At 47.4% G+C, this 12,728-nt stretch overlaps 1 protein-coding gene across 1 annotated transcript in view; it reads left to right on the top strand.

The window, feature by feature from the left end:
* MEGF9 (multiple EGF like domains 9) overlaps window positions 1-7,807 on the top strand; it is a 55,160-nt gene extending 47,353 nt beyond the window's left edge. The window contains exons 4-6 of the mRNA XM_075519689.1: window positions 717-860; window positions 1,747-2,019; window positions 6,460-7,807. Coding sequence (XP_075375804.1) covers window positions 717-860; window positions 1,747-2,019; window positions 6,460-6,914 — 872 coding nt within the window. The 3' untranslated portion in view covers window positions 6,915-7,807. The remainder of the gene's footprint in view (window positions 1-716; window positions 861-1,746; window positions 2,020-6,459) is intronic.
* The last annotated feature ends 4,921 nt before the right edge of the window (window positions 7,808-12,728 follow it).

Genomic DNA, 12,728 nt, shown 5'->3' with positions numbered 1-12,728 from the left:
ATAGTATCAAAATGCAATTTAGAGGGCCATTAGGACACAGCCTCTGCTAAGACACCGCACGTCGATTTTCTGACTCAGGGGCTACCCCAGGAAGGGGAGGTGGCTCACGTGAACCCCCAGTTCTGCTGTTTCTCCGGCAAGGTCAGTAATTGCTGCTGCCTTGGGCCGGTAGCAAACGTTCCTCCTGTGATGGGGACGGAGGAGGTAGAGCCACGCCGGTGGGATGGAGCCCGCTGCCTCCCAAGCAGGACGGCGGCTCTTCCTTGCCCCTGCCCACCAGCTCTGTGGTGCAGGAAGAGGCTGCACACAAAAAAGGGCACTGGTATAAACTGGAGGGACCCCTCATGAGAGTGAGGGATTTGAAGCATCGAGATCCCGGCTCACTGGCAGAGATGCAAACCGAAGCCGCTTTCCTTGAGGACCATTTAATATTGATAGCATGTGTTGACCCGCACTGACCTTTTAAAGTGATGAACTGTGGGCTACCTACTCTCTGCTGGGGCTACCTACTTTTTCACATTATGTGTGTGTGCATGTGGAGGGGGGGACGACCATCAGAAGGTCATAAGAGGCCAGGATCATGTTTTGGCCGGAGGGCATCCAAAATCACCTGTGCGCTCTGATAATTGAGAGGGCTCCAGGCAGATTCCTGCTCCAAATGTTCTGCTCCAGTTCCTGCTGCCGAACGGTTGCTTGTGCTCCTGTCCCTTCCCCAGGCACCTGCCTGCACTGCCAGGAAAACACCAAGGGAAGCCACTGCGAGCTCTGCAAGGAGGGCTTCTACAGAAGCACCCATCCTGCCCACGCCTGCCATCGCTGCCCGTGCTCCACCGTGGCATCGACCGGCACCTGCCGAATACGTAAGGCTTTCGTTTCGGTCTAATTCCTCAGATAACGAATGTAGCTCTTCCCAATGTGTTTCAATTAAATTGCCACTCGGCGTGCATCAGCCTAGCGAGGCGGTTTATAGCCCGTGAGTCTCCCACTCGTGGGCACCTTGCTGGAAGCAGCGCCTGCCACGATGCGTCCCTGGTCCATGTTGCCTCTCGTGAGAGCAGCTGCACAGCGGAGGGCATCAGAAACGCTTCGCTACAGGCTGCAGCTCGCTCTGAAGAACCTGCAGAGTTTTGCAGAGAGAAGCTGCTGGGCTTGTGGCAGCCGGGAGGGGTACAGAGATGGCCAGCAGTGCCACGTAGCCATCCACGCCTCTGGGAGCCCTCTTCTGAGCATCTCCGTGGGACTCCAAACGGAGATTCCCCAATCTTCCTGCTCTATTTTGATGTAACCAAGAGAAGTCGTAGCTGTAATAAACATATGTAAGACTTTTTTTTAATATTTCCTTAATCAGTTTTGCAATCAAGCCTCCTCTGGCTTCATATAGGCCCAAAAGGTCCTGCAGATTGCTAACATCCCCAACACAGTTCCAGCTGTTTTCTGAAATTGTCTGCTTGAGATGGAAATGTTCAGGAGGAATAAGCTGTTTGCTTAGCAACGTGCCCAGCATGCTCTGTGAGGCTGGTACAAGGCATCGGAAACCCCCAAAGCTTTTTTTTCCGCTCGGAACAGGAAACTGCTGCAGTTCGAAAGTTGTCTTTTCAGCTTAAAATTTGAGATTGGTTAATACTCAGTGGCTGCTGATTTTTGTCGTAGTGACCTGTGGTCAGGCCCCGCAGGACAAATCCCACAGTGGGTGTTGCTCTGCAAGGGGCTGCGGCACACACCTATTTTCCTTTCCGTATTCTTTAGAGCCTGGTGAAACTGCCCCAAGGTGTGACAAATGCAAAACTGGGTACACTGGCCCGAACTGCAACCAGTGTGACAACGGCTACTACAACTCCGACAGCATCTGCGTCAGATGTGACTGCAACGGGAACGTGGACCCGGCGCGGTCACCCAGCGTGTGCAAGCCGGAGAGCGGGGAGTGCATCGGCTGCCTGTACCACACCGCTGGGTTTCATTGCGAGGAGTGTGAGGACGGCTACGTCCGAGACCCCGAGGGGACCAACTGCACCCAGAAAGGTAAAACGTGCTCCTCAAATCAGTGTCGAAGCTCGCTGTGTGGCTCAGGTGGGCACAAGCTGCCTGAAGGCTGGGGTGGCAACACTTGGTCAGATTGGTTTAGATTCATCTGGCCTGTGGTAGAGGGAAGAAAACCGGACCTTTATAACACGTTGGTGCCTACTGGCCTTGAAATCTGTGGTTGAGTTAGCTCCGTGACCGCCCTGATTCCCAGCCTGCGGCGGGCACCTCTAGGGAACAAGCTGGAAAACAAAAACTATTTGCAGTGTATTTAAATATAGGTTTTCAGGTTTCTATTGCTTGATATACCTGATCTCTGAGTGCCCAGTGAATTCTCCTTATTGGCTAGTCCATTCAATAGCACTGTCTAGTTCCCTACAAAGGGTGTTTATAATAAACGTTGTCCCTCTTTATACTCTGCAAACAATAACTACTTGGATGAAATTTAGATACTCTTTTTTTTTTGCTTTCTAAATGGGGAAGCCAAAGCTCAAGGAGCAAGATCCAAACTTGCACAGTGAGTTAACGCCAGAATTTACTGGTGCCTGCGCTGTGGGTCTCTCATCAGTCTTCAGTCCACATCCGAGACACTGTATGTAGCCTCTCAGACTCCGACTAGCGCTGGTACCTAGAGAGGCTACTGCACAGCAGGAGGACTCATAGTAAAATGAGAGCAAATGGTTCTTAAGTTGCTCCTTCAGTGGTTATCAGGAGGTTGGTCCACAAGGTGGATCTCCAGCTCCATGCATGGAAACGTTACAGGCGTTACGTGTTAGATAAGAGAACCCAGAGTTCAGGAAAGCATCTGGGCCCAAATTCGTCCTTGTCACCAACAGAGATTTAATTCAGATCTTCTATTAGGAGCTAATGTGGTTTTCACTCCCATGCTGCTCTCTGGAGGTGCAATCACAGAGTCCTTCTCTGCGCGGGAGATGATCAATAGACAGAAGTTGAATGCTCATTAGCTGTAACTGTACCGGTACAGGGCTGGAAATGGCAGTTTTGCATCGGGTCATCCATTATCTCCCCCTGCACAGCTCTGTCTTTGTGCAAAGAGCTACATGACCTTGCTCCATTAAAATCCACATGTATGGCTTTGCTTGTATACTTGCAGTTTTCACCATTTGTTTTATTTTACTGGCATTGTTACAGGCAATTCCTGATGTGGGGAAAGACTGTCCCCTTTCAAAGGGACTGGGACATGCTCTTCTAGCTTTCCTGTTTCCTTGACACCTGTTTTTTCCCTTTCTTATTAAGCAATTAAAAAGGCGTACAGTTTCTTTCCAGTTTCTTACACACAATTTGCCTAAAAATTGACACGCTGAGGTACTGTGCATTAACTAGTTTTAGGTTAAGATTTTCATAAACTTTGGTGCATTTGAGTGGCCTGGTTTTGAGTGGCTTCTAGAGTGAAATAGAATCATAGGATGGATTGGGTTGGAAGGGACCGTTACAGGTCACCTAGTCCAGCCCCCCCGCAAGAGCAGGGACATCTTTAACCGGATCAGGTTGCTCAGAGCCCCGTCCAGCCTGGCCTTGGATGTTTCCAGGGATGGGGCATCTACCACCTCTCTGGGCAACCTGGGCCAGGGCAACCTGGGCCAGTGCCTCACCCCCCCCATTGTAAAAAATTTCTTCCCTATATCTAGTCTAAATCTACCTTCTTTTAGTTTAAAACCATTGCTCCTTGTCCTGTCACAACAGGCCTTGCTGAAAAGTCTGTCCCCGTCTTTCCTATAGGCCCCCTTTAAGTCCTGGCAGGCTGCTATAAGGTCTCCCCGCAGCCTTCTCTTCTCCAGGCTGAGCAACCCCGACTCTCAGCCTGTCCTCGTAGCAGAGGTGCTCCAGCCCGTGGATCATTTTCATGGCCCTCTTCTGGCCCCGCTCCACCAGCTCCAAGCATCACCCACCAGATCCGCAGACGAAATTGGTGGAGTCTGAGACTCTAAGTGGTCATGGTTGAAAAAAGACAGCACGTTTTGTACCACCCTCTAGTACCCACAGGGACCGTTCAGAGTCTTAAACCTGACCAAGATTTTGATGCTTTCAAGGCTGATGGAGAGAATATTCAAAGGACGTGTGGGATGACCAAAGTCAGTGTTTCTGACCCCTGGGTGGACGGTGTTCCTGCTGTGATGGTGAGGCATAGCAGCAAGGACTTAGTGATGCAGCGTGGCACCGTGCCACCCAGCCGAGCATCGCAGCCTTCCCCGAGAGCTGGCGCGCGGGCTGCTGGCACGGCCCCGTCCCCTGCCGGTGCTCATTCATTGCAGGAGGTAGCAGAAGCTTTGCAGAGACCGCATTTCAATCAAGCAGCTGGATACGACGCTCACGTCAAAGCTGCCAAAGCAGCCCATTGACCGAACAGCTGCCGCTCTCAAGATGCTGCCCTGGGACATCTGGAGGGCTGGCACGGCCCTGGTGAGCGGAAACAGGCATCGCCGTATCACGGCCCAAAAGCGACAGTCCGCGGTCAGAGCACGGCACTGTTTCACCGTGACGGTACCGTCAGTTCCAGGAAATGTTTTCACCCACGTCCCCCCTGCCAGCGCTTAGCCGATGCTGACTCACAAATAAAGCCCAGAAAAGTCCTGTTTCCTTGCTGGTGAATCAGCCATTGTCTCTGGTCTGTTTTCTTCTAATTATAGCTCCCGGCAGGGCTTGCCAAGAGTTGAGTGTTGATGAAGGAATTTGGAAAGGATGACTGAATTCCTTGTGCCCTTGTCCCAAAGCTGTATCCAGGAACCTCTTGCTCCTGTCGCGTTGCTTCCTACTGCTAAATTCTGCCTGGTGTCCCCCAGAGAAATGCCTCTGGCATTCAGCATCCCGAGTATCCTTAGCGGCCTAAGGCAGGGCCTGCGGAGAACAGAGGAGCCGCTGCAGGAGGGACCCTGAGCAGGAGCCTAAATTAGGGGTGTGATGGCCCCTCCGCTGCCCGAACTGGGAACGTGACGGCCCAGAGTTACCCGGCGGGAGTTCCCCCGAGGGCCCGCGGCAGGAGACGTGCTGAATATTTCCAGCTCCTGTTGCCATTGGAGATGCAACTTAGCGCAAAATTAGTCCTTCGGAATTGACTCTCCTCCTCAGTCATAATTAGTAGACGTTCTCTTCAGGAGAGCTGGATCAATACAGCACAGCACCATCAGCTGTAATTGCTGCCGCTGTAAGCGGGTTTAAAATGAAGTTGCATTTCTGATAGCAGAAAGAGAAATGGAAGAGAGTGGGAAAGAGGGTGCAGAGAGTCCTGTGGAGCAATAGGTGTAGAGAACATTTTGGTTGATTGAGGCTTCGGTTCCTGCTGCCCGGACTTGAGAATCTAAAATAGATCAGGTTGTTCCTGTGAAGAAAATGCTTCATTAGTTACATCTGGGAGCCTAATACTCAGGCTCTTATGGTGCTTTCTGAGGCCTGTACCTCAACCGCTTTGAAGAAGGCGTAATGAATTTGCATCCCACTTACGAGATCTCCAGTGTTAACGTGTCGCCGACTCCTAGATCCGAGAAGGGAGTTATCCCATGTCTGCTGGAAGCAAGGCAGGTTCTGGGCTATTTTGTGCCTGGGAAGGGGCTGCAGAGGAAGACGGAGCTTGGGGCACAGTCCGGTAGTTCCCATGTTCTCGTCCTTCATGTGCGGACATATGCCAGCAGCTGAAACCAAAACGGGATCCAAAGTGGCTTCTGCTGTGTTTGAAAGCTTCATAAGAAGATCCCCAGTCTTTTTTTTGTTGCGATTTGGTTACCTTCTGCTTCTGGTTATGCAGACTGGGGGTTTCCGTGAGATTTGTGTATGACTTCTTCATTCAAAAGCAGAACTGGGATTATTTTGTCCTTTTACATAAAGCAGTGTAAATATTGAAACCCGTTGCTAAACACTGTGACGGCAGAATACTCATGGTTCATTTTTTTCATTTTTGATCTTCTTGTACAGTTAAGGCAGAAATAATAATATTGTGAACGTAATCCTACATCTAGTGTACTAACTGTGAAAGGTTTAAGCTCCTGGAGTCGCTGTGTCCTCCCAGCCTGATTGTGCAGCCCACGTAGAGAAGTGAAACGCTGCCTTCATTGGGTTCAGAGTCCAAACTCTCGCTGAGCTTGGCAGACCCCGTTTTCATGGCCTGGATACGAGCTGGACCGGGTGGCTTGCTTTCATCACGAGCTCATGTGTCTGACGCTGAATCTTGGCTACTGCACCTATCCATCCATCACCAGATTTTTCATAGGAATGCTGCAGTCAACGAGCACTTAGCACACAGAATTATTTAAAAAAACTCAACCCAACCCTGGCTAACCATTCTGTAAATTAGTTTGAAAAAATACCAGCTTTAACAGGGTACACTTAATTGCCATAATAACTGTGATAAAAATGTCAAATCTCTTACGTTTGTGTTTGATTCCAGCTTAGCATATTTTTATTGATCATTTTTTATTTGTTTTGTAGAAGCCACTCTTGGCCCAGAAACAAGGGAGTCTACAGCTTCTGCTCCAAATGCCAGCAAGGCAACATTGTTTTCAACGGCAGTGATAAACAGTACGTTGTCACCAACAACTATACAGACTATATTTCCTATAAGTTCCTCTGACAACAGTACCTCTGCTTTTGCAGATGTTTCATGGACTCAGTTTAACATAATTATTTTGACAGTTATCATCATTGTTGTGGTCCTACTAATGGGCTTTGTGGGCGCTGTCTACATGTACCGTGAGTATCAAAACAGAAAACTTAACGCTCCTTTTTGGACCATTGAACTCAAAGAGGACAACATCAGTTTTAGCAGCTACCACGACAGCATACCCAACGCTGATGTTTCGGGGCTGTTGGAAGACGATGGGAATGAAGTCGCACCGAACGGACAGCTAACGCTGACGACTCCCATGCATAATTATAAAGCTTAGAAGAAGTGATCCAGCTATTCCAAAGTTGGCTTTAAAAAGTTACAGGGCTTGTTGAAGGGGTATCAGGATCCGTGCCAAGGCTCCACGCAGAGGAATTTGCTCTTCAGATACTCTCATGCTGGGCATGCTGTAGCTTGCAGGTGAACAGAAAAAAGTGTAGTACATCCGAATTATCAGGTAATGTGGTGAAATGCATTCAGTGTCCTGTTCTCCATAAAGATCCGTAGAATTCACTGTTGTTAAAGACTTGATTATGCTGACCTGAAAATATTTTTTTTTTTATGAAGAGGTGGTGGGGTGGAGAAAGCAGTACCCCGTGATTAATCAGAAGCTACTTGATTTCCAGCCAGCCTAACACTTATGTCTGCATCCTTTAGTTTGAAAAGTAGCTCATGAATTAACAGTGGATTTCCAAGAAACAGACCTCTGTAAAAGCTTCATATTAGTTCTTGATATAAATTTGTTTGAAAAGGAGGACGAAAAAAGGGAAATAATTGTTCACTGTACTACCAAAAGGCAAGTAGAGGAGTGAGTTGCACACTTGAAAAAAGTCACCATTATCAGTTTCCACTAAGCAGGGAAACAGGAAAAAAAAATCATGAAAATATTGGAGTTAGGGAAGAGGCTAAGCTTTTCCCTTTCTGAGTATTTATACAGGGTGATGATGCTATTAAAACATAGCAATCCATTTTTTTTTCTAGAAGGAGTTAATGAACTTGTATAGTTTCTGTGCAAGGGAAGACAACAAGACATCTCAGGGTTGCCGTGTAAAAAGAAAAGCTAGGCTTAATATCCTACCCTGATAGAAATGGTGTGTTCTGTATATAAAATGTAATATATCTTCTTGGAATTGTATTTGTAATTATTTGTAAAAAAGCCAACCAACCAACCAACCAACCAAAAAAACCCCAACAAGAAAACCATGAGCCCCTCCCCAACCTCCCCTACTCCCCAAGTCATATTTTATCATCTAGATTTTAATTGTACAGCGGTTAGTGGCGTTGTTTAAAAAGAAAAAAAAACGAGGATTGTTTAAAATACTGTAAATTAGATGGCAATATTGTTGGAGCTGGGACTCTGGCAAACACCGACTGCTTAAAGCTTTCCTTCTAGTGTCATTGAATAACTTTCTTTTTTAGAGAAAATGTGAGTGCTCCCTACTTGCATCTGTCAAACTTTCCCATTCCTTTAAATATAGAGTGAATACCAGTGTCACCATGACTAGGGCCTAGTAGGTGTCCAAAAATCGGATGTACCATTCTGTTACTTGCTTTTAAGTCTTTACACAAAATGCAAATACACTGTCATCAATGCATTGAGAGCCTGATCTCGATGGCCGAGCTTTTCCGAAGCAGCTGCTCGTTGTGTGAGTGGATCTCATTGCCATCCCTCCCGCGCTGACACGGTGTCGGGGAGGCTTGCCCGAGGGCTGAGCGCGGCCTCGGGGCCTCTTGAAGGACAAAAGCAAAAATCTCCTGGATTTGGGTGGAAACGGCTTTCAGCCGAAGAGCTTCCAGGAGCCGATCTGCGCTTCTAGGCTTAAAAGCTAAAAGTGCATGGATGCTTTCAGGAAATTTATGTAGCACAAGGTGGTGATGGGGAATCAGCTGTCAAAAAAACCGACGGGGGACTTTAGGTTTTACAGATTCCCCTGATTTTTGTGGGCGGCTGGCGGACTGTTAGCAGAGGGGGAACAACTAATGGGCAGCACAGCACAGGAGGTCACACCGCGGAGCTCCTCGCTTGGTACCCGCAGCGTGCATGCGTGCCTCGAGGCAGGCACCGTGCCCTCCCTGTGCTGGGGAGCCGCCACGTCCGACCCGTGAAAATCAATACCATTACATTTAAGCAGGGCGTGAAACGAATATTTCACCTAACTCATGACCAACCTCAGAACTAAAGCTGCGTTGCTGTGCGTGTTGGTGCTTTGCAAGCGATTGATGCTGAGGATAAATGAAGTACCTGCTAAAGGTCAGCAGGAGCTGACTGATGCATCCTCAGAGCCGAGCAAAAGTAAATATTTCTCAAGATGAGAAACGGTAGGCAGAATGTGGTGATTATTTATTTGCTTTCTGGTGCTGCATGGAGGCTTTTCTTATCATTGGAGACTTTGGGGGGGTGGGGAATAGGTGCTCTAAACACATGCACAAAGATGCCATTTCTGCCTCAAAAACTTGCTGCCTGATTTAAAGATGACACATGGCAAGTAAGAAGGAAAATAGTCGAGGATGACCAAGGGCAACGGTGAGGGCAGAATGTGATATTGCGTATAGGCCTGAGCCAATGGAAGCTCCCATTGCCTGCTATGGGCCTGGGTGAGTCCCATAGTTTGGGTAATAAATTTGGCTGGTGTCACTCAGAGCAATGTTGCTTTTAGTTATAAAACGGGGGAGGACTGGAGGAGAAAATCTGGATATTGCTAATCCTCGAGTTACTCATCAAACTCTTAAAGAGCAGAGTGGTGACAAAATAGAAAATTTCCTAAAAATTGTAATTATTTAGCAGTGCTGATTTAGTGATACACTTGCACTTGGTCACTTCATAGGGTGGAAAAAGTTAATTTAGAAAGTGTTAGCTTCTGGGACTAATGCTAGCAGGCAAAGGGAAGGACAGATTGTTCACTTTAATGTTTCCAAAATATTTTAGTAGATCTTTTAACCTTTGCCACAAAACACCTCTTCCTCAAATTTTGGTATGACTGTAGGCTACTTTATAACAGGAACAGGCTTTGATTTGTCTCTCACTGTAGAAATAATGGCCATCTGCAAAACTCAGACGCTGAGCCCTCCTAGTCCGTGCCTACCACAGCACAGGAGGTGTTTGCATCTGGGCTGCTTCTGACCTCCAAATTACTGTAAACGCTTCGTGTCTGAGCCTGGGGGTTGAAGAGAGGAGGAGGTCAGGATGCCTTACGGTCAGTCTGCAAGGGAGGGTGGTACAGCCGTGCTGTTGCCTGTGGGTCGCACATCTGGATGCAGGGATCTAGATGGCTCCTGTAGATGTGATGGAAGCTTGGCTGGGCAGGGCGGACCTGGCTGCCCAGGTTTGGACAGCAGAGGAAAGCACAGGACGTTCTTTAGCAGGGACTGGAGCACAGCAGGGATGTGGCACTGGGACAATGCTTGTCAGATGGCAAAATGACTCAGCAGGAAAATACCAGCCACCTCCAGCCAACCAGGCCTTTGGCAGAGAGGAACAACATTTACAAGAGGAGATCGATGCCTCAGCAAAGAAAGAATAAACTTTGGTGATGCGAGATTAGATCTTCCTTGCTCTCTCCATCAGTCATACAGCTGTCCCCTGGGCACCACAGGAGGTGCGGAAGAAGCTGAGCTCATTGTATCTCCAATCACCTTAGGCTGGCATTGTATTTCGAGGGGTTGCAGAGCTAAAGCACCTGTGCCAGGGTACTAAAGGCCACCAGGACCTGCCATGTGTTATAACTTGTCATGAAGCTTCCCAGATGTTGAGGTTTGCCCTACGCCACGTTGAGGTATGGGCAGGTAAACCAGAAATGGAGTTTCAGGGCTGCACGGAGGCCCAACTCAGAAGCCGGCAAGACAAGGGGAAGGCATCTGGGTGACTTCTAGGGCTGATGTGGCAAGACAGATACACGTAGCTTTCCTGAAGGGCCACCACGCGTCACCTTCTAACTGGGCATGCCGCTGTCTGGCTGCAGTGGTGTGGCTGTCGCGGAGAAAGGCAGTCGATGGCATGGTACGGTAGCTGTAGAGCGTAGAGAAGGTACGACAAGGCAGGTGAGGGCTGGGTGAAGGTGGGAAACCAGCTCTCAAGGCACGATCCTCAGGGTCGTGAGGGCCCTGTGGATCCAGCTGGTCTGGATGGGGTGAGTTCAGTTCCACAGTCAAGTAACTGAAGGCGAGAGGATATAACGGAGTGGTTAAAGGGCAAAAAGCAATGATGTGTCAAAGGCACGGGGCAGCCTGGATGGCTCACAACTTAGGAGAGCATTTGGTAAGCACAGAGTGCAACAGACATGCAAAAATGTGATTGGGTTAATGTGGATTAGATGATCTCGAATCTTATGAACCACTGTAGCTAGAAATAACTGTGTGGAGCACTAGCCCTGGGGAGCTGTCAGGAGATGTCATCCATTGGAATGATAATTCCCCTGGACCAGGCTGAGCAAACTTAGCACGCTGGAAGCCATTTCTGAGAGAGGAGGGGATGTATTCAGCATCCTTCAGGTATCCTGGGCCAGTTAACCACTGCTATACAGCATCTTTATCTTAAACGTTACATGCAATGTAAACGTGGCAGAAAGTTTGCACAGTCTCCTTTAAATAAAGGATATAAGATTGAATCCTAAAAATACATTTCTCTTTAAAGTGAACTTTTAAAATGAGCTCCCACAGGACTCTGCTCTTCATGTGTCAGAGGGATGGATTAAAATAAGAAAAATGTGAGCCTTGAAAGTTGTACTTGCTCCCAACTGAAACCCATCAGTCTTACTACACATCCAAATAAGGCGTCTCCTAAGCATATGCTATGCTTACAAATGCATTTCTAAAAGAAAAGTGTATGATTTGAATATATGTCAGAATTTATACAGAAGAATGTTATTTAAAATGAATAAAAATAAATGTATATAATTTGTATCTATGCCACTTGGATTTTTGCATTTGTGTTTTGTTCATTAAAGTTCAGCTGGAGTCTTCCCACTGATAGCAACCAGAGCTGGACGGAAACCTAAAGGATTGCATCTGATCTCATCCCAGTAATGACATTTGTGCCAAGAGAATGATTCCTTCATTATACCCCTGTATGTGAGATGAGAACCATGGCACAAAAATGTTTTTTAACATCAGATATACATAAGTGCAGTTGACATTCAGTGTCAGATAATCCATCTAAAAAATGAGCCCTATGATCTCTTGTATCTGCTTATTAACCATTCCAGCTTTCAGCTACTTTCATTAACATGTTTGGTAGCTAGACAGCCAATGCGCGTTTCCCCGTTATTGTCTGTAATATTCACATAGGCATATTTTGTCAGAGATGTATGCAGTGATTAAAAATGAAACCTACAGAGCAAAGCTAGAAATTGGAAGAGGATATTGTATCAGATTTTTCTTCATGACCACAACGGGTCTTTCAAAGGACATTGATGTTATCAGATACTCTGCAATCCACATTTGTGGTGTCAATAGTTTTGAATATTTCTGGTAGTGTCTGCAAAAGGACGTATGGAACACTTGCATTTCTTTCTCACTTGTCAGTGTTCGGAAATTGATTTTTTTGGCGCAGAAGCAAATACAAATGCTAAAGGCTAGTCTTCCCTGCTGAATGTTATGTCTAACTCTTTGGCCCTTACTAAGCAAAGAACTTGAAGAGAGGTAAGGCAGCATCAGTTAAGCGAGCACGTAAAACTAAGTGTTCATTCAAATGTTTAACTGAGCCAGAGCTCTGTAAGCAAGGACCACACTGGTAAAATTCCAGGGAGTTTATTGAGACCTGATTTGCATTAGCAGAACAGTTTGATTGTGTATGACTTAGCTTAGCAGTTTTGCTCTGAACTGTAACAGGAGGAGGCATAACTGATGCTGAACCAGGTCCCTAGAGTAGGGACTTGAGAACAGGACAGCAAGGAGGACCCGTGCTCCTCTGACAGTGACATCCGACCTCCTTGTGCCACCATCGCCCTTCAGCCGCAGTGCTTTCCTCCTGCTCCTTGGGAGCTTGTGGTCAACTCATCCATACCATTACACTCACCGTAAGTATCTCTCTCCTAGACTCCTTTTCGTACTTTGTTTCTGAGGTGGTAAGGATCTCAGACTGCCTTGTAAAGTAGGA

Source organism: Mycteria americana, chromosome 17 (assembly GCF_035582795.1).
Source record: "Mycteria americana isolate JAX WOST 10 ecotype Jacksonville Zoo and Gardens chromosome 17, USCA_MyAme_1.0, whole genome shotgun sequence".
Taxonomy (NCBI): Eukaryota; Metazoa; Chordata; class Aves; order Ciconiiformes; family Ciconiidae; genus Mycteria; species Mycteria americana.
The sequence above is the reverse complement of the archived record's forward strand: the minus strand, read 5'-3'. Positions and strand labels throughout refer to the sequence as shown.